Below are 27662 nucleotides of genomic sequence, written 5' to 3'. Positions count from 1 at the left end.
ATGCACACATCCACACTTCAGATACAGAGCAAACCTCCACACATCAACACTACAAATACACATGAACAACACTCCTCACACATGTCAACAATTCTTACACACAGCAAAACTCCAAGATTACACACACACACACACACACACACACACACACGCGCACAGGTCTGTGTTCGTAACGAATTTGAGAATCATGTTTACTTCAAAAAATCTACAGGAGGATATGAGAAAAGTATTTTATTACATCATGTGACGAGGCAAGAATTACTCTGTTAGGAAATGTTTATTACCAGATGAACATGAAGAATGACATTACATGGAAGTGGCCTGTTTAAGATCCCCGTGGCTATATCCCACAACATGGGTGGCATCCCGTAACATAAACCCCTTATCCCACAACACATCAGCTGACTAGTCTAGTACACCTATATAATGCGTACCCGTCAACTATCTTATGACAACAGGCTGCTTAACTAGAATCTTAGCCGTAGGCTACATTTCCCCCATAACCCCTTGCATGAACGTAACACAAGCATATCCGAGCCGCGCTACAATCATATAAGTGATACACATACATGTCAAATTTGGATAGCTTAGACATGTCCTACAAAACATCTTATGTAGTATACAAAGATGGCCCTTTTAATAACCAAGGAAAAAAAATCAAAGCTATCAAAATTATCCTGAAAAAAGCCCAGGGTTCTAGAATACTCCATATAAGCCCATATATCATCACAGTATTTTCACATCTTCAAATGTTGAAAGGAACTTACCAGTAAAAAGTGTCAGAAAACCCCTTAGCAAATTTAAATCACAATGCCTATAGTAAGATCACAGCTGAATGAAACCGCATATTGGGCTATGATGTAAATCAGTGATGTGTAAAAGTATTGGCCTTTCATCTTTGAATATGTGTGTGTCAGATCAGGTGGTTGTGTAGCTGTGCTGTGTGTTACGTTGCATTGTGTAGCTGTTGTGTAACTGTGTTGTGTAGCTCTAATGTAACTGTACTGTGTGTTGTGTTAAGTTGTGTAGCTGTTGGGTAGCTGTGCTGTGTGTTGTGTGTTAGATGAGCAGAGCCCTGAGAGGGAGAAAAGACAGGAGCAGGACCATCAGAGATGCCGTCAGACCCGAGGCCTTAGACACCCTCACAGGTGGCGGGACAAACAAGTTTCTCCCCTCTGGAAAAAAAAACAAAAAAACAAATGAGATGATAGATAGCAGAATATCAAATGTTGCTAATAGGAGGTCAGTTTTCTGGTGGCCTATTCCAGTTGAGGAGGCATTCAGTAACAGAGCAGTGTGAAGTGAAAACTTTGGGTATCGATAACAGAGACAATTGCTTTGAGGTGAACAATCTGACATACTGAAACAACAGCAAAACTAGTGTCACAATGATGGTAAACATACTGTTAAAGGTATGGGCGTCTGAGCCATTATACGAGGTTGAATGTGTCCCACCCTCTTTTTATAATTGTTAGTTTTTACCCCCTCCCCCCACTTTTGCCATGCAAAAAATCAGTGCTGTTTTAAAACTGTCTCCGACGTCAAATCCATTCTACTTGATTACAATGCTACAATGAAACTCCATCTCAATCTCAGGTTTTCTTTGCTACTTGCTCCTCACAGCACGCATGTACGCTCACACACATGGACAAATGAGCGGTCAAATTCTAGCTAACCGCTGGAAGAGGCTACACCAGAGGTGGACATTCCTGGTTCCAGTGAGTAAAAGTCCTTCCATATATTCTTTCTACCTGTGCACTTAACACAGGTGATGTCACTAATTATCTGATCTACCTGGCAGCTAATTAGGATGAGCTGGTTTACTAAATGGTTGGATCAAATACTTGGTAGGAGTTTTACTTTCTGAACCCGGGATGTTCTTCCTCTGGTCTACACATACAGTAGGCCTAGCTCAAAACACTTGCGGAAGCCTTCTTGTTTTGATTACAGCGGCGCTAGGTAACGTTAAATCTGTGTCAATAAAACACTGATAATATTAATGAATAGCTTTTGTGAGTGATTTATATTTGGGAAACTGCGGATAAGGGACTGCAACTGCCTAGGCTGCTGAAATGCCACAACGGCGCAGCAAATGAGCTTCGGAAACAATCTTTACGTTCACGACATTCAGACTGGCCAAAAACGTTAATGGAAACCTCCCGAAGCTCCCAATTAGCCACTCCGGGCCTGCATTCAAAACACAAAAGAAATTAATTTAACAGATATTGCAACTGCATGCAAGGCTAACCAGGCCTATTATGAGGTTATTAAAGCTCGTTCTGAATTAGTCATTGAACCAAAAGCTTTACTTTGTTAGATAGAAGTATCCTAACAACCTGTTAAAATGTACCAGAATCGATGACCTGTCCCACCCACTTTCAAAATGTCATCAGGCATTGCTGAATTACATTTGGAACAAAGAGAACAATTTCAGAGTACAAAAAATACAGTAAAGGAAGGACAACAATCAGTCAGTGTTGAATCATCTTTGTTTACCTTCATTGCCATTGGCCAAAACCAGAGGCCCCAGAGAGATGGAGGCGCTGTCATGGAAATCAACAGAACGACGATGCCTCTGATGGTAACCTGGGTAACAGTGCTGTAAACAGGAAGATAGATGTTGCTGGACCAGCTCAGAATATGTCCTTTTTACAACTTAGGGTCTATTTATGGTAGTTAACAGCTTCAAACTTTTGTTTAAGAGCTAAATACGGTAATTGGTGGGGTTTTCAGCTCCTTAGTCACTATGCTGCCACTACTACAATTTCCCCCTGCTGTGGTTTGCATGTGTTGAACTTACAGCTGTGCAGTCATTGTTTGCCATCAAGCACAGGTGGATGCTGCAGTGCAGGTAAACCCTGGAGGAGTTTGCATGGAAGGTGAACATCCTGAAGGAGAATCGGCCTGTTGTGCTGACCCCATTCTCCACCAGCTCCACTGTGTTGTCATTGGGATTAGCACACCTACAGAGACAGACACACATCCAAGTGATGACAACAGCAAGGCTTATGTGTTCTGGGTTGGAAAAGGGGAGGAAGACAAATTAGGAATCCTTTCTGTAATATCAATGCCTATAATTTATAAGCTGCAGGTTTTCTGTTAAGAGCGTCGTCCGCAGAGTAATTTTTGATGAGGTTTAAGCACATGTGCTTGCAGGGTCCTCATTAATTTACAGGTGTGATAGTCTGGTAGTATGGAAAATAACAGGTAGTAGTTGACTGGTATTCAGCAGGTGCTTTTGTCCACATAATCACACCGTGGGTTCAGGGATCGAACCTCAGTCTAACTACTTTTTAGTGGTGGGGGAAAAAATCAATTCTGTTCAGTATCGCAATATTTTATGCACGCATATCGATACTAGAAGCTCAAAGTATCGCAATGCTTAATTATAGAATTCGATTATCTATTTTACTTTTATTCGAGTCGAGTTTACTCAGGGTTTACTCTGATAACATTAAATTGCTTATTACGGCCACAAGGTGCAACTTGTTGTAGCGTTTCGTTGTGCATTCAACTGCAATTTCAAACAAAAATGGCCTCACATTTAAAAGCGCTCCGTCTTCTTTCACTTTCACGAAAATGTGGGTGTATTTCGGTTTCAAGAAAACCGAATAGTAAGGACGTTGACATGCACCATGTTATTTTCCTCATTTTTTGTAATGCCTTCGAATAATATGGGATACGTGAATAGCAATATATCTGAGAATCGAATCGCATTACTTGTTGTATCTCAATGTCAAGAATCGCAATAATATTGTATCGTGGCCCAAATATCGCAATAGTATCCCACCCCTACCACTACTAGTCTGTTACTTTATAGTACGGTAAACAGTAGGTGGTAGTCTGGTATTAGGGTAAAGAACAGGTGATATTCTGGTAGTAGGGTGAAGAGCAGGTGAGTCTAGAAGTAGGTGTGTTATAGGACTTCATTTCTTACTCGTTTCTGATGAGGTCCCATCGGATGTGGTAGTTTGGCTGATTGACAGGAGTGGCCCAGCAGGAGTCGATCACTATGGCGATCTGGCGGCTATCTACTCCATCCACTTGAACAGCCACGTAGATTTGCTGATTCACTCTCACATTCACCCTCCCAGAGAACGCATGGGAGAATCCTGCATCTTCATAGGGAATCATACGGACATGGTAGCTTCCTTCCCCTCCTGGTAGCTTCTTAGTAATTTGGCTGAAGAAACAAACACATATATGATGAATAGTAGAATTCAGTTCATACGAAGTCTTATGATTGTGTTTGGTCACTGCGGTAAGGCACTGCAAACTAACATGAAGTAAAGCATGAACATGGAGTGATAGAGGGAAGAACAAACCTCTCCAGTGGGTTGATTTCTATATTCATGGAGAGGGTCTGTGTGAGGGGGTAGACACAGCAGAAGAGCAGGTCTATCTGTCTCTCTCTGCTGATGGGACCGCTGGCTGAGTTGGCCTCCCCATGGATGGAGTTCTCATAGATGAAGTGGGTGCTGTTACTCTGTTGGCCAACACACAGCACACACAGGGGTAAATGTCCGTGACAACTATGATGTTCTGCCGAATATAATATTTAAATTGTTCTTTGGAGGACTTCCAGAGGTATAAAGGTCTTTTGGCTTTGCTCACAGAACAATACCTAATGATAATTCTATACCAAAGAAGAGCTCTGTATGTAATTGCTTACTGTACTGACTATCACCAAGATCAGTAATTATTCTTCTGGATAAAAAAAAATTGAATGTTGCGTTCAAATGAGGGCAAAGCTGTTGTACCTTTAGTGAGGTCCCACAAATGTGGTTGTCATTGTCGAAGAGGAACTCCACTCTGCCATCTTGGAGTGTGCCGTTGCAGCTGGGGTCATTGAGGCGGAGGGAGTCAGCCAAGAAGCCTGCCTCAAACAGCTGGCAGCGAGACAAAGACATGGTGCCTGTGCTGCTGGAACAGAACTCCTGAGAGTCTGAGAGAGAGGGTGGAGGAAATAATGACATTTAAAACACTTCTGTTCAACATGCCATGTCAACATCAACAGCATTAATAGAGCTTATGAACCCTTACCATAGCACTCAGGATGAGGTCTCGGGTGATCCTCATTGCAGAAGCAGCCGCAGACTCCATCCTTCTGGCCACACCACTCATCCTCAGTGCAGTCCAGCTCTTCACAAGGGTCAACTGCAGCTGTTCAAGAACGCATGATGACACATGTTGCTTAATTGCAAAATCAAGTAATTACACAAAGCCATGGGCAATTATGTGCTTACATAATTGTGAAAGGGTTTTGGCTCTAGAAAGAAATGCCTGATCTTTAATGCAATATCTGCATTGTATTACATCTACACATCACTGTAATAGTGAGGCAGACAGTGAAAGTAATGTGAACCTGATGTACTCACAGCAATGCAGTGCAGAACGCCATTCTGGTGTGTGGAGCCCCAGCACATTGCAAGCTGTCTCATAGGCCTCCACTGCTGAGCACAGCATGCTATTGGCTGGTGTGTAGGCACAGAGATCGTACACACAGGAAGTGAAGTAGGCCTGTGGTTCAACATGTAGGTGGCACTGCTGAAATGGGCCACTGCTGTTGGTGATGATGCTGCACAGATCTGTGTATTCTGCTTCAAATACACACGTGTCGTCTCCAATTCGGTCACTGGCTCCACATCTAGGGAAGGTGACGAGAAAGAAATAAGTACTGTAGTAGTAAGAAGTGTTTTGTGTGTGAGTTTAAAGTGTACCTGGCAGCATTGCCTTTAAGATAAAGGAACCACCGCTCAGATTTTTAGGCCAGTCTGCCAAACAGTTGACATATTACGCATAAAGGTTATCAAGTTATTGTCAATCAATTTATTCTATAGTTTGACATTCTAAACGAATGTATAATTTTTCCAATAACTCTAACTCACCCAGGACTGCTTGCATCTGATTTCCAACTTTGACCGAATTCATTGTCAGTCTGGGCCAGAGTGCCATTGGGCAGAACTTTGTCATCTGCTGGGTTGCCATTGCGATTGCCACACATTCCACACACAGATTGGTGATAATCTGGACTCAGTCTGACTAGCAGTCTACTACGACCATCAAACTGGACCACCAGCTCTCCTGAGGCATTCACAACCACAAATCCTGACTCACGAGTCAACTGCGCCAGGGAGCCAACCTGTATGCTGTTTGCATTGTTATCTTGACCATCAACCTACAAAAAACAGAAGAGGTACGCAGACATGTTTATACACTGAACTCCAAGAACATGTCCTTATTGACTGTACCCTTTTGTGCACAATCAGAGAAGTTCCGCAGTGTAAGAGGTACCTTGACTCTCCTGTTCTGTCCAATGCTGATGTGGCTTTGAACTCCTCCCTGAGAGAGCCAAACATCCACAGTGGACACAAAAGACACAACTAAGTTGCCACGGTGCCTGTTAGCGGCTACTACACGGAAGGCCAGGGCATCATCACTCATGTTGCCACAGGTGTGGGTAATCTCATAAGCACAGGTGCCCTGGAATTGGATATTTAGAACATGTTTAAAACTTGTGTTAAGTTGGTGAAAACATCTCTTTCAAGATATGGGATCACTTAGGTTTCCTTTTTAGATTTCTGTACTGTTTGTTCTACCTGAAAGTGAGCCACAGCCCCATCAAAGGTGAAGTAGTGAGGGTCTCCCCAGACCGTGCAGGTTGACTTTTGACCATAGCAACCCCGGCGGCCATCTTTGACTGAGCATTCCTGACTTGGAGGGCAAGAGGACTGGATACAGCGAAGGTCATTGGGGGCAAAACACTCACAGCGCTGCGAACAGTCTTGTGTCCAGAACTGTTCTCCGATCTATCAGACACAAATAACACTGAGATTTAATTTACTTGCTAATAGTCATGAGTTAATAAAATCACTGTGTGTGAAACACATGCCATCCTCTTGGTCAGGCTCTGCTTACATCAAAGTAGAAGCCGTCATAAAGACAGCCACACTGCTCCACAGGCACACAGCGCCCCCCGCTCCTCACAAATCCATCATCGCAGAAACAGCCCTCAGCACACGTCCTGTCACAGCTGGCATCAATGCTGCTGGCACAGGTGTGCCCACACTCTGTACCACACAGATCGTAGTGGCTGTTTTCTGGACACTCCATTTCTGTTGACATGGGTATGGTTTTATCACTTTTCAAATATTCTAATCCACCAATCAAACCACAAATGTAATCAGTGTAAGTCGGGTCCTTGAGACTTACGGCAGGTGGAGTTTTGTCTCCAGGGGTAAACAATGACATTTTTCTCTTGGCATGCACTGACGTATGCTTCCATTGCACGGCAGAGGACTTCGTTTCTGTCCCCAGACAAGCACACGTCAAACACACAGTCGTTGAAGAATTGCTGGGGATCCACATGGGAATGGCAGAAGCTTAGTGGTCCATTGCTAGCTCTGAGTAGCTCACACATGGCACGGGCTGTCGAGTCATCTTGGCACACTGGACAGGAGTTTCCACAACCTCCAGTACAGGGAATGCCGTCATCAACCGTCCAGTAGTCCCCAAACTCAGAGACAGGGAGGGCAAGAGAGCCTGAACTGCCATTATGGACCGTGAAGTCATCACCCTGGAAGCCGTTGAAGTTACCACACAAACCGCATGTAGCTCCACTGTAGTTGGATGGTACTGTGATGTCCAACACCCACCGGCCGTCATAACTGACAGTTAGACCAAAGTCTGTTTTCACAAATGTGTGAAGCCCATTGGCGTACACCGACACTCTTCCCTGATCAAGAACAATCGGCAAGTTTCTTGTCTCCCCATTCACCTAAAGTCAGAGGTATATAGGATGTTATGTAACTTGTTTTCATAAACTCTCTTTAAACTTCACTTGAAGAGGGTTAAATACCAAACAGGTGGTACATGACAGGTAGATGCAGGTGGTAAATTACGAAGCAAGCACAGTATCTCTTGTTCCACTGTTCTGACTTATTGTTTTTCTAAAACAAATTGGCTCAGTATACTTCAAGCACAATATGCAAACTTCAAGCTGTTTCAGAAACTTGTTCTACCATGGTGGACGAAGAACATTGTCCAGTAGCTAAAGATGATCTGAAAAAAAGACCTGAATTTGATCCTTACCTGCACAGTCCCCTGGTTGTATTTTGAGATGTATACGAGATGTCCAGACACATTGACGTAAACAGCCACAGTGATGGAGACCTGCAGACCATTCCATGCCTCATTCCTGGCCTCTACCTGAAAGTGAGGTAGATCTTGTGTTCCATTGCAAACTGATGCCAGGATGTAACGACAAGTGCCCTGGAAATCAAAGGTGCGTCTGTCGAAGGAGGTGTAGTGTGGGTCTCCAGAGGCCGAGCAGGTGGCCTCAGGTTTGGGATGGCAGCCATACTGTCCGTCCACGACTCGACAAGACTCCTGAGCAGCACAAGAAGAGGCAGTGCATTGTGACTGCCCAGTAATGCCATTACATTGGCACTGGAACTGGCACTCCTCGCCGTACCAGTAGCGCTCTCCACTCTGTCTGTAACGCCCGCCGTGGTGGCAGCCACAACCCGTGGGTGGCACACAGCGATCCCCACTCAGGAGGAACCCGTCATTACACTGGCACCCCTCCTGGCACTGCTGGGTGCACAGGAAGGGGAAAGACAGGCTTGGGCAGGAAGCAGGGCAGGACGTACCACATAGCTCATAATGGCTGTAAGTTGGGCAGGTTGCATCTATAACAAGGAATGACAGATCAGTTCCATTTCAAACTTATTTCTTCTGCTATATTTATTATAATGTTTTAAGAAGTTGGGATTAAAATGAATTTCACTCCCTTACCACAGTTAGTGATGTTCCTCCATTCCCCAACTATGATGCCACTCTGTTGGCAAAGCAGGGAGAAGCCACGCAGTGCCTCGCACAGTCCCTCTCGAGCACCTTGCGTCCTCACTAGAGTCTGGACACAGTCTTCAATTCGGCTCCAGGGATCAAGACTTGCTTGGCACTGGCCAAAAGGCCCATGTGCCCATCCCATGATGCCGCAGAGGTCCCTAAACTGGCTGGTGTTCTGGTAGTGTCCGGGTTCCCAGACCTGAGGTTCTACACAGTGTGTTGACAGGGAGCCATCTCTCCAGCTGTCCCCAAACTGCTGAGAGTCGTTGAGGGGAATTCCAGTAGGGGAGAAGAAGTCGTCATGAGGGTCTCCATTCAGATTTCCACACAGGCCTCCTAGAGTGCCGTTGTAGTTGCCTGGAGCGGTGATGCGGATGACGTGTGGCCAGTCAGCCCTTACCAACACTCCAAAGTTGGTCTCTATGACAACACCCTTTACACTGCTGTGGTAGATGCGAATATGACCGGGGTTGACCCTGAATGGAAGGCCCACTGTTTGCCCATCCACCTGATGGGAGAACATTAGGTTTATACTTGCAGATGTGTATCATGGTATTGGAAGTGTAAAACATTTTTGTATCAGACACACTGTTTATATCTCTATTTCTTTAAGTGTGTAAACATAGATCCTGTACCTTAGTTGTGCCCCCCTCTCCCATCTCCACCGAGACTTGTGTTCCTTTTGCTTCAAACTGTAGATGTCTGACAAAATCTCTTGGCCCTGTGGGAACTTTCTCAACAGTTACTTGAAAGTGAGGTAATTGTGATTGTCCCCTGACCCTAGCCAGTGTCAGACTACAGGCACCTGGGTAGTTGAAGGTCTGTCCATCAAAACTGCGGTAAGACCCAAAGCTCTCCACCCAGCAGGTGGAGTAGCTGACAGGTCTGCAGCCCCGCACACCACCATGGACCCCACACACCTCAAGCTCACTGCAGCTGTGTGCCTGGCAGGTCATTGACCCTTGAGTACAGTGGCAACTCCTCCCACAGTCCTGGTCTAGCACCACTGTCTCCCCAGCTGTGTAGTACCGCCCCTCGAAGGTGCAGCCACAGTCATTCTGCCGAACACATTCCCCACCGCTTAGGACATGGCCAGCATTGCAGATGCAGCTCTCCTGGTTGGGCAGAGGGCAATTCTGGGGGGAGTTGGGGTTGCTGCAGGTTGCAGGGCACCCAGTTCCTTGAGATTCAAAGTGACTGTTGGCTGGACAGGGGATTTCTGTGGGAGCAGAAAGCAGCAAGCAGAATGCATCAAATTCCTGTCAAAACCACCTTTCCAACATGAAGTGTTTACTGGTTACAGAAGCAGCACCCACCACAGAATCCCTGGCTTCTCCACTGGCCCAACTGGATGCCCTCTTGTTGGCACTGGGCAGCGTACACATTGAGTGCTTGGCAGAGAATGGGCTGGTAGCCATCACCCACACACAGATCATACACACAGTTTTCTACAAAGGTCTGTGGAGACAGCCCGGAGTGACAGGAGGCAAACGGACCGACACTGTTGCTTAAGATACCACAGTGGGCCGTGTTTCCATAAAGAGTCCTTTGACTATCGGTACAGGCAGCACAAGCAAGTCCTGCACATCGCACGTCCTGGCAGCCAGGGTCAGTGTCCCCTTCCGCCTTCCAGCTGTTAGCAAACTCCACGTCTGAGCTCACAAGCTGCCCACCGCGGGTTCTGAAGTCATCATGAGGGTGGAAGTTGAAGTTGCCACACAGGCCACAGGTTGCATTCTGGTACTCATAGGGTACTGAGATTCTAACATAGTGATTGGCATCGTAGGTGACCAGCAGACCAAAATCTGTACTCACAGCCACAGAGAAACCTGATTGGTAGACTCGGATGGACCCTTGTCGGAGGGTAAATGGGGTCGTCACAAAGCTACCATTCACCTGAAGGAGATTGCTACCATTAATATGACTTGAGCAGTTTGAACTTAAAATATACATTTCATGTCTGGGAGTATTTGGTATGCATTCATGTTGTGCTTACCATTGCTTGGTACTGGTTGCCTTTAACAAGTTCAATTTCCTCATCATAAACCCACACTCTTACAAGACGTGTCCAAGACACATGTGTGCTGCCCCGATGTTCATTCTTCCCTTCAATCCGGTAGTACGGCAGTCCATTGCCACAAGCCTTGTGGACATTCAAGTTAAAACATTAAGTATTAAGCTCCCCAAGCAAATACAAACATATTAATAAAGAAACTTCATTAATTCATATTTTAAAGGCAGTAGAGGTATACCTCTGAAAGGACGTATGTGCAGGTTCCCTGGAAGTGAAAGACTTTCCCATCAAAGGTGTAGTAGTGGGGGTCTCCAGAGATGGTGCAGGTGCGGCGCTGAATATTCTGGCAGGAGTACTGGGAGGATGCTGGACGACACGCCTGGGAGAAGCTGCAGGGCTGCTGCTGGCACTGGAGGAGGCCTCCACTGACGCAGGTGCATCTCTGCTGACAGGTGCCATCTATCCAGAAAGAGTCCCCCACCTGCACAGATGAGTCTGAAGGAGATCCAGCACAATTGAAAACAAGTGTTTTCCACCTAATATTAGGGTTTTTAAACAGGGTTTTTTTCAATTGTTTACACACAATTTTTAAAACTGGGTTCTTTTAAGCAAAATATAAGCACAGCTATCCAAACACCACACTCAGTAACACGACTAGTTATTATTAGCCGCATGCGATTAATCGGGAGTTAACTAGGACATTCATGAGATTAATCGCGATTATTTTTTTTTAATATATTGACAGCACTAATTTCTTTTAATACTTCACTACAGTATTTCTTACCATAATCAGTTACAGTAATCAACCAACAATGAAATCAATGAAACAAGTAAAATCTGTAGACAAATAAAAACTAATGCATAAAGTACATACACTTTGACTCTGAAGAACAACTACTGTAAAAGCAACAAGACTGTGAAGCACACCTGAGAACTGCGTTTTCAATTTTGCATGTGTGCTTACACACCTGGTGGATGTGATTATCCAATTAGTTCATTAGTGTGGTCATTGGCAATCCGGGGCTTTGTAATAGACCTCTGAAGTTCGCCTACAAAAAAGCCACCATCTTTGCCCAAATAAGGAGATCCGGTATCTTGAGATTTTTTCTATGGGAAAATAACATGGGTTTTTTCCATTATCGCACCTGTTAAACTCTCGCGGGGATGATGACATTGGAAATGCAGACGTTTTTCGCTACACAGTTTTGTCCACTGCCGTCTAGTGGATACTGTGATCTTCGGTAGGTGAAGACGGCACACTTTGATCTTTGCTACCCCAGAGCTAACTTACAATGCAACTTGCCATAGGCAGTTAGCTTCAATTAACTCCCGGATCTCCTTATATGTGCAAAGATGGCAGCTTTGGATCCTTTTTGTAGGCGAACTTCAGAGGTCTATGACAAGGAAGTAACCTTACAATCCTTACAGTATCTGTGTCTAAGGTGTGGAAATGTGGATAGTTTTACAAATCACTGTGTGTAATGTTAAGCAAAAAGGTGAAGCAGACATTGTGTGTAATGTTGTGCAAATCTCTGGAGGTGTTTTGCTACTTGGAGTGAAATTTTGCAAATTGTGTGGAAATTTTTATTTTAGTGTGTAATCAATCGTAAAAAGACTGTAATGCTATGTTGGTACCAGTGGCATGGGGTTACGTAAAATGTTGGGATCCTCACATCAGGCTGTGTGCAGTCAGTGCACAGACAGTGTAGGCCTGGCTATTTCAATTAGTCATTGTGCACACCTCTTTTCATTTTGGGCACTGAAGCATATCTCTCACACACCATCTCTCCCTTAGATGTTTGACTACATATATTTATGATTTGTGATTACTTTAAGGTTACAAAAATATAGTTGTCTTTAATCATCTTGTCTGCTTCCAATTGTATGTCATGGTTTAGAGTCAGCTGTAACAAAAGAGTACCACTAATACATTTGCAATGTATTGGACAGGTTAGGGTTAAGATAAACAACTCACTTTTGAAATGACAGCCCCTTAGACCATGGTCAGTTCTAAACACCCAACGACCTGGTGTGTTAACATTGCTTGTGAGCCTTATATTTGTAATGTTGCTCATGAATGATCCAGGAATTGAAAAATGATGAGTGGAATTGACTGTGTCATAGCCAGCCTGAAAGCAGAATGTGAAGTGAATGTGAGGAAAACAACCACCATATTTATTTTCCAAAGCATTAAAACCTGCAATGAATGTCATTTTGTACTGTAGGCTTACCTGGACATTCCATTGAGTTGGGGCGATGACTCCATAGTTCATCATAACAAATGTGTATTGACTCCCTGAGATCAGCACCACTTGGAATGATGTCTCCTAAAACATGATATTGCATTTTTACGGAAAGTTTCATAATGTATTTCAAAAAGTGAAACTTACATACATGTACATTCTAGATTAATCTAAGTACAGTACATCCTAGATTTATCTACAATGTATTCATGTACATGTATATCAGCTGTGCAGACCACATTAAACAATCTTAAAAGTAAAAAGTATCTTTTTAATTTTAAAAAGTATTTGTTGGACACCTGCACTACATACCACCATGGACTACACACACTTCTGGATCTTTGTTTTCCAGTCTTTTATTACATTTGATTGCTGACTAGAGGTCTGCTGGTAATTTAATTGACACTGGGGCAGTCACCACGTTTATTATTCCACTCAGCGTCTGGGGGTCGGGAAGGGTTCCGATTGGACAGGCGGCGCATGAACGTAGCCTAATTATGGTCTACCGGAAGAAAACAAACTCTAGCTAGCTACTGGGGCATATTTCACAAAACATAGGTTACGAATGTAACTATGGATCTGTGAGACCGAGGGATGACCGTCACTATCCTTGTCGCTCGGACCATTCTGAGGCGTTCAGGGATAGGAGACTGACCCGGGAGCATTCTCTGCTATTTATTAACGCAGGTCGTTCTGCTTCCGGAGGTCATGGACTATTTTGACATATAGGGTGTTTCTCAAGGTCAAGAGCTCGTCCTTGATAGAATGCTTTCTTTCAAGTCGAGTGCTGGAGAGACAAGGCTACACACCTTCCCAGTACCCTCTCCAGCCGTCAAGATCACATGCAATGGAACAGCCTAGCGAGTGTGGAAGTGCACGTCAATTGTGCACGGTTCCGGCTGCGCGCTTAATTAGAACCGTGGAAATTGTGCTGCTTTTACAGGAGTTCCGACAACTGCGGCTGCACTTTCCTCTAAATAAACTTTTTGGAGTAGCCTACAGTATTTCCACATTCAACGTCTTCACATATCACAATCCGTAGTTTATAATTATGTTAGTGTCAATGGAAAGTTATACCGGTAATTGGCAACAGCAACGGTAATGTTAAACTTCTACAAAGTTCGTATTGGGCGAAGTTCTGAGATAAATTAATAACAAGTCTATCACAACTTGTTCATGCACATTGATATGCATTTATGATGAATATGCACAATAACTTGATATAAATGCCTGAGCAAATATACGATGGCATTAACAAAACACTTGATAAATCATATTTAGCCTACATTAACACGCACTGCTTCTTTGCATCTACTTTCCATCTCCCTCTCTCTCTTTTTTTTTAAACCGTACCGTCAGAAAATTTCTAATTGTTCATACGCAAAGGATTGTGGGTTATTTCTTCACTCCGAGGATCCATCGATGCATCCTCCAAAATTCTCCGAAATTCTCAGAACGAAGGACTCAGTATTTGCTAGAATTTGAAAGCATCCTTGACTTTGGAACAGTGCTTGACGAGATTTGATGACGTAACGTCCTTGAAAAAGTGGCTTGGAAGGAGCAATCCTTGACATTGAGAAGCACCCATGGTCTCGGTGATAGGCAGAACGAAGGTGATCATTCCTTTTTAGACCGTAGTGACGGTCAGAGTGAGGTCGAAACAGATCCAGAGTAAGTAGATCCAAGATAAGTGACGACACACGCGGTTGACCAAGTCAAAGTAAACATGCTAAATACGTTTCACTAATGCTGAGCGCAGATGATTTGAGGCGGCCAGGTCAAGCCAGGTGTAAGTTATTCGGTATTTATCTCCCTCAACAATGGAATTCTCTTCTCTGATTGGCTGCTGGGGTGGCCATTAAGTAAGGGATAATCAACGACGCGCCAAGCGTTTCTAGGAAAATAATGCACGTTCGAAGTGGTAATTTGGACCCGACGTCGCAGGCGGATGGGACTTTACACTTCGATAAGTGCATTATTTTCCTAGAAACGCACGGCGCGGAGTTGATTATCCCGCTTATACCACTGCTAGCCTACTATCATTTTCGTTTATATTACCGCTGTCTTAGATACAACGTTTTTACCGTTACATTCACATTGGCGAATTGATATTCAAGTGTAATAAGCCCAAAAAAAGGAACTACTTCATAGCCGTGCAGTATATAGAAAAATGCACGTTCAAAATAGCGCATCACAATCGGAAATTTGACCAAGCAGTGGTATAACTTCGTATAACTGCTACCTTTGAAGTAGTTCCTGTATCACACTCCTGTATCACACGAGCCAAACTCGTTGCGAAGTTTATATGAACTGTCACGTTGCATCCAAGCTGAAATACAGACGTGCAGAACCATAGTAACATTGTAGCATATGACGGAGGTGGATTGTAGCTAGTTGGATGCCATGTAGGCTATAAAAGTAGCGATCTTTCAAAGTTAAAGTTAATCAAAATCCTGGGATATGCCCGCTTGACAACGGGAGAGATAGAACTAACGACTGGCTTTTGGCCATAGCAACCAGCCATTTAGAACTAACGACTGGCCTTTGGCCATAGCAACCATCCATTTAGAACTAGTAACGGCAGTTTTGTCCTGCAAGTATTAAGTTGATATGTGGCGGAAAGTAGGGGAGCGCTGTGACGGATGAAACAATTTTCGGTTAAACGTTGTTTTCAAAGACAACGTTACAAAAATAATGATTTTTTGTGTGATCAGCAACTCACATATGTGGTCTCTTAAAATCTTGTGATATTTGGTAGGATATGTATGACGATTGTGGTGAGTCATAGCTATATCTATATAGCTATATCATTACTATAGGCTACTGATTTAACTTCATTATTTCACAGATTTAAGTCATGTTGAGTGACGAGCACTTGATCAGCCCAACATATTTGTTTAAAAATACAAGGTCAACCGGAAGACGACGTCATGTTACATTTGTCCCGACAGTGACTTCTCGCAGCAAAACCTGTTTTTTTCCTAAACTAACTAACTTTGACATTGCATACAGTAGGATAAGTTACACTACCAATTCATCTATTGTTTGAACATGATAGCATTACATGACGCCATAAATACAACTTGATATTTGAAAAAATCGGCGTAATAGAACATTTACTTGGCGCACGTCAAAATGCTTTGTCGGGTCTAACTCAAGATCAGCGTGACATATCAACACGATTTTTCCCTGGTCTGGCAAGGCTTGCATGCTGTGCTTGGTGACAAATTTTGACGTTTCAATTTTGAACGGCTTAGGAGAAAATCGCAATGTTTCATTTGTCCTCCGTTTCATTCCCTAGTCCCACAGTCGGTTACATGTCGGCAGTCCGACATCCTGCCAGTCCGACATCCCTTTCGTCCGACATGCCGCTATTCAGACATGGTGTTATTCCGACATGCTGCCAATCCGACACATTTTAGTACCCCCATTCCGACAGTTTACAAATCCTATTTTTTTCCACGTCAATTTAACGGACCCTATGAGTCCGACGGACGCAAAGTGCATCAAAAAACACACCCATTCTTCGCTGTTACATTGCTCCGCGATTATTAGTCACAGCGAGATGAGACCTATATTGCATGAAAGAGCTCAGAACTGGGGCTTTCCAACGAAACTAGACACGTGTCTGTACGATCAAGTATGCAAATAAAAATAAAATCATTTAAATGAAAGTATCATATTTACAGTCTATATTGCTCTGCGTTCACCCACGCAGCCACTGCTCTCGCTTGAATTACTCCGGGACCAGGCATCGCACAGACATAACAAGCATATCAAATGAAAGAGGAGAAACAGAGCTTTCCATTGATACCAAACACATCGATCCTTTCGTGTTATAGAAACAGACGAAGTGACAAACAAATAAGAATCATATAGCTTCGGCTACCGCTATTTCGTTTGATTTACTTGTGAAACCGTGGTTAAAAAGATGCGGCTTGCATGTCAGATAAAAGAGGAGAGCTAGAGCTATCCACAGATACCAAATACAACCTTCTAGGCCAGGGCTCTTCAATTAGCGGCCCGCGGGCCGGATCCGGCCCCCGAGATACTTTGTAGTGGCCCTTGAAGTGTTGGCTGATGTTATATATGAGCAAATCCTTATGATCGGTAGAGACGTAAATAGCTGGTGGAAAACACGATAATGGAGGTGCAGTGATAGGCTACACTGCGAGTAGCGCCTATAAATAATGTTCTGTGTGGTGCGTTGCCGTTTATAGGCTACTTTGTTACTGGATATTATACAAAGAGTGCGTTATTGCTTCGTTTTTACGCAGCGTCACCAACATGTTGACGTGCGCCGAATCCAAGCTGTTTTCCTCAAAGCATGAAGCATTTTTGGTGCATGAAATCTCACCGGTAGTGTGCCTCTCAAGTCCAAGCAGATCCTCGCGAAAACATTTGCCACTCGTAATGTAGCTATTGGAGGAAATAGGAGTCGGTTTAAAAGTTTAACTTTGGTGGCATCAGTTCTGTTGCATGCTCTCACTCGCTCTGAAGTCCTGCAGGCACTGCACCTCAGCCAATTGCACGTAACGTTTTGACCGAGTTGAACATAAGTTACATCTTAGCTTAGTTTCAACGTAAATTGCCACTACGTTGGAGTATTATAAGCTACTAACATTTTAACGGGTTGCACCACGCAAATAGTTTCAGTGTGAAACTAATACACATCCATCGCCTTGATGTCAAGTCCACTGTAAGTAACATTGATTTGTGAACACGTTCATCCAATTTAAATGGTGGGAACGTTAAATGTATGTTGAGAAGAGTTACATATGCGACCGATTACGCACATTTAATTCATTTAATCACTGTTTGAAACCTGTTTGTGCCCATTGGAAATTGTATGGACCAAGCAGTTACTGCGCAAAGCTCAGATTCCATTGCTGTTAATGTTATCACAGATTTCATATTAGCCATAGCAATGCAGGTCCAGTGTCACCTTCCCAATGCCTACCACTGTGGTAGTCTGGGCCTGTGGCAGAAATATTCCCAAAACACAAATACAACAAAATAACCACAAAATATTTATGCTTTTACAAAATGCAACATATTAGCAATATAGATCCAGTGTCACCTTCCCAATGTTGGCCTACCACTGTGGTAGTCTGGGCCTGTGGTGGCAGAAATATTCCCAAAACACAAATAACCACCAAAAAACGATATTATCAGAGAATGTCTAATAAGGGACGGGCTCTGATATGCATTTACAAAATGCAACATTTGAACACCCATATTGGTGCTGTTGTAGTTTATTGTATCTGCATTTGTACGTAATTACTCATATTTCAAGCGGTATTTCTCCGGCCCCTCAGTTGTCATACTTTTCATGAACTGGCCCCTATTACAAACTAATTGAATAGTCCTGTTCTAGGCCATAAAACAGACGAAGTGACAGCAAAATAATAACTTAATTTAGCTCCACTTAGTCCGCGAATAATGAGACAGAGAAGAAAACTTGCCATGTCTATAGAACTCCCCCGAGTCGTGCACGCAACAGACACATAACCATATCAAGAAGTCTTCACAATGACATTTTAAATGTGATTTTTTATTATTTTACACAATTGGATATAGTTATGACATTATAGCCTATTAATGACCTCATGTCGGAATGGCACGTTGTTTGAAAAAATAGTTAAATACCGCCACTGCGACCATGAAAAAAAAAAAATGTCGGAGTGGTGGGACTTTCTCCCATAAAGAGACATGCCTCCACTACGACAATTGGACATCAATGTCGGAGTGCTGGTATGTCGGAATGAACGGCGGTAGCCCCCACGGTCAAGACAGTTTTAGCGATGTTAACGGACGCAACGGTGGAATAAAACTGTGTTCTAAATATACAGGTTATGAATACAAACGGGAGATAAGCGTGATAACGGCCTATGAGGTCGACCGGTTCGATGGAGATAATGGCACGGCGGAGGTAACTCTGTCTCCGTGCTTCGCACGTCGCCGGAGTTCTAGACCTCCACCTAGCCATTATTTCCATCGAACCGGTCACCTCGTCGGCCGTTATCCTTACGTGTGCGCGTTCTCGTTTCTCCCCCAAATAACTCACGGTTGGAATAAAAAAGACGCGAAAAATAGCGTCTTGCACACAAAGTGAACAACCGCTTTTGATATAGACTAACAACGAGGTAAAGTTGTACTTTTTTGGATGGGAATCATGATTATTTCTGTTACATAGCGGGAGTAGGTGTGGCAAACCAAGTGAATGCAAATGTAGGGGAGACCGGGGATAGTTGTAACATCACCATTTCCACAGAACAGGAATAAGATATTGGACATATGATCACCTCAGCACTTGCACCACTCCACCACTATCCCACATGGTGATTTTTAAGCCTATAATGTCACCCGTTCTAATTTGGCAAAGGAAAAGGTGATTTTGGCATAAGAAAGTGACATTTTTCACCACGGCTATATTTTTCTTAGTACTTTTACCATTGAAGATACAATTTCATGCCTCATATTATATTAAACTGTAGTCTCTGAAGCAAAACATGATGCATTTCATCCAAGCATAAACCAAAGCACTAGGCCTATACAGCAAGATACATATGGCTGTCAGGGATCGGGGTAGGTTGTAACACTTATATATGTATACTTATTTATGTGTAATTTTAATCATCATTTAATGTAATTTCTCTGCCATTGTTTTGTCAGTTGTAGCTTATCAACATTGGCACATCTGTAGTACAAGTTTTGTGCAATATGTTATACTATCCAGTCAAATGTACACAGAGAAACACTCACAAACACACCCCTACACACATATAACACACAAAAATACACACACACACACACACACACACACACACGACCACATATACAAAGGCTACTCTGGTTATGACCATTCAAAGAGAAACAGAATTAAAGAAAACTCTTTTCTGGTGTTCATACACCTATTTCAATGCCCCAAACATGTTTTTGAAAAATATTGCATGGTTTGACCTCTCTTTTTGTCTTTTATCTAGCTGTTACAACTTACCCCAGTATGTGTTACAACCCACCCCGTAGTGACAAAGGGTCACCTTGTATTTTTTTTTTTTTAAGTATATTTTTTGGGCTTTTGTGCCTTTAATTTTGACAGGACAGTAGAGAGAGACAGGAAGCGAATGGGTGAGAGAGTCGGGGGGGGGGGATCCGGAAAGGACCACGGGGCGGGAATCGAACCCGGGTCGCCGGCGTGCGGTGCAGGTGCCCCAGCCAGTTGCGCCACGGCTGGGGCCAGGTCACCTTGTATTTTACACCAAATTAAAAGGTCTGTACTTTTCTTGCAGATATGTGACCATTCAAAGCGAAATCAGTCGTTTTGCGCACAGCGTTATTTTGAGAAAATCAACAATAACAAACTTCCGGGTTAAAATGTTGAATTTCACGTTTTCTCATTATTTGACTGTATACAGTCTACAGTTTCATATCGTGAACGCATTTCACGGAAAAACATATGTTTTGACTGTTAAACCCGGCGAAGATTCAACACATTTGCTGTCATTCCCGTTGTGCACGCGCCGCTTAAAAAGGTGATTTCTCCTCTTCTGGCATATCGTGACAGGAGAACCATGTCAACTTTGGATGCGGTTATCTTAGTGATAGTTTGTGTAATATCCTCGATATACATATTGTTGGAAAGCTTAGTTTATGGCCGTTCACGTGAGCACAATAACTTAATTTAATAAATTTTACCGAAACGACTGGTTCCGCTTTACAGGGTCACATATTTGAGTTGGTTCTATCTGAAGTAGACAAATGTGGGTATTTTGAAAAAAAGGTTACAGGATTGTAGCTAAAAAAATGAGCGAGTTACAGGTGCTGGAAAAAAAGTGTTACAATCATACCCGGTCTCCCCTACGTATATGCACGTGTGAGAGCTTCCTTGTCTCGGCACGCAACGTCATTAAGAAAGCGCTTCGCCACCGCAAAGATGCACAGTATGACTATATATATATCTTAATTTGTCTTAAAAGCCAAATTAGTTGAAAACACCTTCGAAAAATGTCACCTCCACTTCCAATCAACTACTAGAGTAGGCAATTCATCAAACGTCCATCAAAAAAGAAGCAAACAACGAGTATGTTATTAATTATAAGGCCACCATAATTTAAATGACATCCATATGGTATTAGGCAGACATTCTGCTGTGTTTTGCGAGTAAATGCAAGTAGCAAATAATATATAAATGGAATACAGCTCTTTGAAAAAATCGCATGGAGGTCTGATTTGAATGACAGCTAGCAGAACCAATCAGATAATGTAATAACCATTAGAATTATCTTAGCTTGGCTGTTAGCCTGGTCGGGAGCATAAATTCCCATGGTAACTTATATGTGATCTCTTCTGTGAAACCAAGTCAAGGCTATGTTCATCTAGCCTGACGACGTCATACTCAATTCTTATCAGAATATGAGTCTGAAACTGCTCCATTCAGCTGCGATTATGGGGCGTGATTCAACCGATACAGTGCGGAGGGGATAGCTCTGCACTCATTGGATAGACCAAACCAAACAGAACAAGTTATTGGCTGTCAGTATCTGCGAAATCTAAGACAGAAATATGTAGCAGGGTAGGCTATGGAAAACATCCTCCTTCGTTTTTAAAAATAATTCCTTCAAACTGTATGCAATGAACAGCTGGGGAAGTGTGTCGTTAACCCAACGAGCAAACAGACATTTTTAAACAAACGGGAACAACGGGAACATCATCACCCAAATCACCCAAACATGCTGTTTTAACTGGGTGAAAGTGAAACTGAAGTTTTCCCACTTATCCTCGTTGGTCTAAGTGTTCAGAAATAGTTGTGCGTATCCGTGATAAAACCTCCGTTTCAATAGCTAAGATAAACGAAAGGCCAAACTGCATGAACAAATTATGCATTCATAGCCATATGGTTTCTGTTGCAATCAAAATCAACCTAAGCGAACATGGTCTCACACCCAACTCGTTGAACGAGGACGCATGCAGCCGTGAACGTCACTGCTGTTCATATGTCAATCATCACGTAAAGCCCGCCCTGTGAAATGTGATTGGTCCAAGCAGAAGTGTATCTCGAATAGTAGCAGCTGAACGGAGCAGTGCCAGACCGAAGTTCCCTGCAGAAAAAGAATGGAGGCGGGGCTAAACTTCGGTCTGGCATCCAGGCTAATGTTCATCCAGGATAACCCAGTAAGCCCGTCTAAATCCCCTATCTTGGTTTTGTGAAATACACAAATGTCATCTCGGGTTAACGTTACAGCATGGACACAAACATAATAAAAACTGTTTTTGCAGTAATTCTTATAATAGGCCTACTACTTAAGCAGCAGCTCGAGAATATTATCATGCTTCACGCTATGCCAGCTGAGGAGGAGAAGAGATTTTCGGAGAAGGGAGGAAGAGGACAAATGACTTTTTCGGCTACTCTACCTCAGCCCACTCCCGCAGGCTATCCTACTCGCAAACCCAAAGAGCAGTGGTCAGTGGATGAAAGTCCGAAGCAAGGACTGGTGGAGCTGAATTTGCAGTGAAACGAGCCTGCGCGCTTCTTCTTCCTCCTCGTACGAGCATGCGCCTAACAAACGGAATAAACTTTAAAGTGTAAATTTCAGGGTCAATTTTTCAGGAAGTTAATGCAATGTGCTTATTAAACATAAATATTAGAACCGCCCACCATTGTTTTGTATGGGTTTTGATACCAAAATGCTGAATATTATCGAATATAATATGAAAAGTTGGCACTCCCCCTCCCGTCCACTATATGGGGTATGATGTCACAAGAGGAACTCATAGTCAACCGTGTTACGGTGCAATGAAGAAATATGGGTTATGAAAATGAATATGTCCCCTAAATTTCCATGACAAATCAAACGACAAAAGCCTAAGTAAACGTTTTTTTTTTTACCATCCATAAACAACAACAGATGAACCTTTGCAAAAAATGTATCCCCGCTGTCATTGGATTTAAACTAGCCCTTCACTGGCTTCTGGCTAGAGTGAAATTGAGAGACTGACACGCTAGTGTGATGAGACGCACGGCCTGAGCCCTTCCTAATGATTAGGGCGGTCACAGCCAATGGTGTGCGTTGCCGTTCTATTTAGTCTGGAGTAGCCTTATGTTGGCAGACGCCGTGATTGGTCTCCATGTGACTTCCTGTTTTGCCCCTCCAGTCGACTTTCTACCGGTATGTACACTCTTCCTCTGTATGCTCGGACTATGGTTAAATTGTTTGTAGTATAGTGACTGATGCTTTGTTACTTGCTGTGGTGGCTTTGCAGCGCTTTCATCTGTTGCTTGGCGGTGTTCGCTCTGGGTTAGTGGTTTTGGTGCTGGTTGTCAATGTCCGTGGATTGTAGAGGCAAACATTCAGCGGAGCTTCGTGAGCTCGCCGCTGGCTAAGTGGGAAGCTGTCAACTTCCTGGTATGTATTCCTTGCATGGATTCCTAGTGCCCTTGTTTTTAGCATTGTGTTTAGCAATAATGAGGTGTCCTGTATGCCTTTTTAGGTACTTCGGGTCGTATCTGTGTCTCCTGCTGTTTTTGCCATCGTTGCTTACACCGAGGCGATATCTGCCCTGACCGGGCCACTACTCTGAAGATAACGGCGAAGACGTCGGCAACCACAGTTCGATACAAATGTTGTCTTGTCCGTGTGTGTTGTAACTTGTCGGTGTCATTACGAACGCATGTCTGTGAGTGGATTTATGTGTACGTGTGTGTGCGCGAGAGATCGCTAAGACATTTGACCAACGTCATCAAAACACAAAGAATTATGGGTGCGTTTGGCCCGCCTGATGCCAGCCCATGTAAACTAGTGTTCTGGGTCTATGATCTGGCATGATAATAATGAAAAACTAAGCGGGGAAAAATTGTGCAAAAAACAGAACATATCTTGCGCTTCCTTGCTGCTGCTATCCATGCCATTTCTTGCCTTTTTGTCACGTCTGAAACACGGCGTGTACTATTATTTATCCACGCTGGAAAACGATAAAAGATAAGCTTCATGTTACTCTATTGAATTTTATAACACAGCAGGTAAACGGCATTTCGACAACTGCACTTCGTTGTTCCCGCACGTCAGTAAAACAACTTTAATTTTGGGCCACCTATTCCCAAAATGCGTTGCGTTTTACGTCACGTTCTCAATCTCAATTTGTGCCCTGGGGAAAACGTGGGTAGCTTCAGGAATCTGGCTTAATGTTTTGCCTTAGCCTTGTATTACCTACATGTTAAACCCCTGGCAGGAGGCCCGTCATAGCTGTGGATAGCCAGTAGGCCAGGGCTATTCAATTAGTTTGTAATAGGGGCCAGTTCATGAAAAGTATCACAACTGAGGGGCCGGAGAAATACCGCTTGAAAAATGAGTAATTACGTACAAATGTATACAATAAACTACAACAGCACCAATATGGGTGTTCATGTTGCATTTTGTAAATGCATAATATCAGAGCCCGTCCCTTATTAGACATTCTATGATAATATCGTTTTTTGGTGGTTATTTGTGTTTTGGGAATATTTCTGCCACAGGCCCAGACTAACACAGTGTGGTAGACCAACATTGGGAAGGTGACACTGGATCTATATTGCTAATATGATGCATTTTGTAAAAGCATAATTATTTTGTGGTTATTTTGTTGTATTTGTGTTTTGGGAATATTTCTGCCACAGGCCCAGACTACCACAGTGGTAGGCATTGGGGAGGTGACACTGGATCTGCATTGCTATGGCTAATATGAAATCTGTGATAACATTAACAGCAATGGAATCTGAGCTTTGCGCAGTAACTGCTAGGTCCATACAATTTCCAATGGGCACAAACAGGTTTCAAACAGTGTTTAAATGAATTAAATGTGCGTAATCGGTCGCATATGTAACTCATCTCAACATACATAACGTTCCCACCATTTAAATTGGATGAACGTGTTCACAAATCAATGTTACTTACAGTGGACTTGACATCAAGGCGATGGATGTGTATTAGTTTCACACTGAAACTGTTTGCGTGGTGCAACCCGTTAAAATGTTAGTAGCTTATAATACTCCAACGTAGTGGCAATTTACTAAGCTAAGATGGAACTTATGTTCAACTCGGTCAAAACGTTACGTGCAATTGGCTGAGGTGCAGTGGCTGCAGGACTTCAGAGCGAGTGAGAGCATGCAACAGAACTGATGCCACCAAAGTTAAACTTTTCAACCGAGTCCTATTTGCTCCAATAGCTACATTACGAGTGGCGAATGTTTTCGCGAGGATCTGCTTGGACTGGAGAGGCATACCGGTAAGATTTCATGCACCAAAAATGCTTCATGCTTTGAGGAAAACAGCTTGGATTTGGCGCACGTCAACATGTTGGTGACGCTGCGTAAAAACGAAGCAAGGCACCTTTTTGTATAATATCCAGTAACAAAGTAGCCTACAACGGCAACGCACCACACAGAACATTATTTATAGGCGCTACTCGCAGTGTAGCCTATCACTGCACCTCCGTTATCGTGTTTTCAACCAGCTATTTACGTCTCTACCGATCATAAGGATTTGCTCATATATAACATCAGCCAACACTTCAAGGGCCACTACAAAGTATCTCGGGGGCCGGATCCGGCCCGCGGGCCGCTAATTGAAGAGCCCTGCAGTAGGCCATCACGTATGTAACCATTGAAGCCTGATTTATGTCTGTCTGTTGGTTTTCTTTGTTCTTTATTTTCTCTACTTGTATGTTGGTCATTGTCTTGTTCTCTTTTGATTTATGTTTTTGACACTGGTGGGAGGCCTTCTGTAACTGCTGTAGATCGCTAGTGATCCCATTGCAGGCCACCCTTTGTCCCTATATTTTGGTTTTCTTTCTTTTTGTTTCTTTTGATTTGCTGCATGCTGTGCGTTGGATACTAGCACTGGTGGGAGGCCATCTTGAATTTGCTGCGGATCATCAGTGGTCCGCTTAGCCGCCCAATACATCTATCCTTCTGGCATTGTGTCTGCGTGTGGGTCGTGCATGTGTTTGTTGTGCATGTGTTTGTTGTGCATGTGTTTGTTGTGCATGTGTTTGTGGTACATGTGTTTGTTGTGCATGTGTTTGTTGTGCATGAGTTCGTGGTGCATGTGTTGGCTGTGCGTGTGTGGTTGTCTGGTTTTCACCTCTTCTCTGTTCTTAGGTGCTGAGTGCTCTAGGCAGGGAGGCAGTTACATCCTCTAGGGGAGGTGTCCCCTTTTCCTTTGTGCGTGTGGTTCACGTGTGCCCCTTGAATGGGATTTCTACTTATTTTTGCTATTGTGCTATATCTTGTTTTTTGAGGTGTGTATGTGCAAGCACGAGTGCCTGGCTGGTGTTTTTGGGATCCATCTCCTGGCAATTCGCCCCCTGCTGGTAAGCCTCAGCCCTGATAAACTTGTCTACGCTCCTCTCCCATGGTATGATTGAAACTTGTCTTGTTTGTTGTCTTGTATGTTTGACATTTTTATCCTTGTAATAAAGACAACCTATTATTGGAACTCTGCCTCTGGTGTCTTAGTCAACGAACTTGTGTGCTAAATTCTAATTGTGTAGGCTATTTATTGGTTGATATCTCCCTGGGTGCAATTCCCAGGGTGGCGTAGTCTGCTACCCCCTACTGGTAATGCCACACTAGCAACACTACCAAACATATAACGGGAAGACAACAAGATTACTATAATCTTTAGTCATAGGCAACGTTAATTGAGGCCATGCGAATTTGGGATACAAGGTTTTTCACAGATAGCCTAACGTTTTCCACAAACGCAACCGCTGCATTGCATCTGGCTGAGAGGACTCTTCTGAAGACGCATCGGAAGAATATAGTTTCGTCGTGACACTTTCAAAACAACAAGATCTGACAGCATCTTTGAAGTTGAGGAACTACTAGCTGCAGGCAGCAGTTGGATATGCTAACTGGCAGCTTCGTAGGCTTTAGGTAAGGTAAAAGCAACGACTGAAATAGCCTACATAACAGTGATAAAGTGTCGTTTTCTGAAAGCCAATTAACAGGTAGCTGTTTCGGAGGCTAAACGGCTATAGCTACGACTACAGTGGAGACGGAGATGTTTTGCGATGTACAGTATGAGAGAACAGTGTGGAGAGATAGACGACAAGGACCAGTGTATTACTGAATGCATTTCTGTACACTTTTGGATTTGTTTTGGGACTTGTTAAACAACATATGAAGCGCAAAACAACTAGCGAACAGCCGAGTTAGACTTGCTAATGCGTTTGGTTGTTTGCTACCCCGTCAGATTACAGGATAATCATCGCTCCTGAACTAGCGATTGGTACTTGTACAGTGTGTGCATCACAGCTCCGATTAGGACTGACACCATAAGTAGGCCCTAAATAATGTCTTCAGTCTTGTCCCTCCTTGCTATTCTATGACGGCAAGATTTTGAAAAGACTGGCTTGTTCCGTTATGTTATCCGGGTTAAGTTTGCACCAGGCTAGCCTAGATTAGCTCTAACTAACTAACCAACTCCATTCATTCTCCTTAATAACTCTTTGGGGGTCAAGGCTCCTGGTATTTTCCTCCCCTCTCTCACGCCTGACCAGTTAAAAAGTGTAGGGCT

The 27662-nt window shown here is 43.4% G+C and overlaps 1 protein-coding gene across 1 annotated transcript in view; it reads right to left on the bottom strand.

Annotated features, from left to right (window-relative positions):
• Positions 1-257: 257 nt before the first annotated feature.
• LOC134077003 (alpha-tectorin-like) overlaps positions 258-27662 on the bottom strand; it is a 69933-nt gene continuing 42528 nt past the window's right edge. Inside the window, exons 7-27 of the mRNA XM_062532338.1 lie at positions 13096-13191; positions 12840-12993; positions 11103-11359; positions 10847-10993; positions 10167-10746; positions 9486-10069; positions 8797-9358; positions 8092-8690; positions 7213-7777; positions 6919-7115; positions 6600-6809; positions 6295-6483; positions 5889-6178; positions 5379-5647; positions 5044-5163; positions 4761-4945; positions 4326-4486; positions 3938-4183; positions 2801-2963; positions 2497-2599; positions 258-1175 (exon numbers count right to left, since the gene is read on the bottom strand). Coding sequence (XP_062388322.1) covers positions 1060-1175; positions 2497-2599; positions 2801-2963; positions 3938-4183; positions 4326-4486; positions 4761-4945; positions 5044-5163; positions 5379-5647; positions 5889-6178; positions 6295-6483; positions 6600-6809; positions 6919-7115; positions 7213-7777; positions 8092-8690; positions 8797-9358; positions 9486-10069; positions 10167-10746; positions 10847-10993; positions 11103-11359; positions 12840-12993; positions 13096-13191 — 5793 coding nt within the window. The 3' untranslated portion in view covers positions 258-1059. The remainder of the gene's footprint in view (positions 1176-2496; positions 2600-2800; positions 2964-3937; positions 4184-4325; positions 4487-4760; positions 4946-5043; positions 5164-5378; positions 5648-5888; positions 6179-6294; positions 6484-6599; positions 6810-6918; positions 7116-7212; positions 7778-8091; positions 8691-8796; positions 9359-9485; positions 10070-10166; positions 10747-10846; positions 10994-11102; positions 11360-12839; positions 12994-13095; positions 13192-27662) is intronic.

The sequence above is a fragment of the Sardina pilchardus genome, chromosome 3, assembly GCF_963854185.1.
Source record: "Sardina pilchardus chromosome 3, fSarPil1.1, whole genome shotgun sequence".
Lineage (NCBI taxonomy): Eukaryota > Metazoa > Chordata > Actinopteri > Clupeiformes > Clupeidae > Sardina > Sardina pilchardus.
Note: the sequence above shows the minus strand (reverse complement) of the source record. Positions and strands in the feature narration are given on the sequence as shown.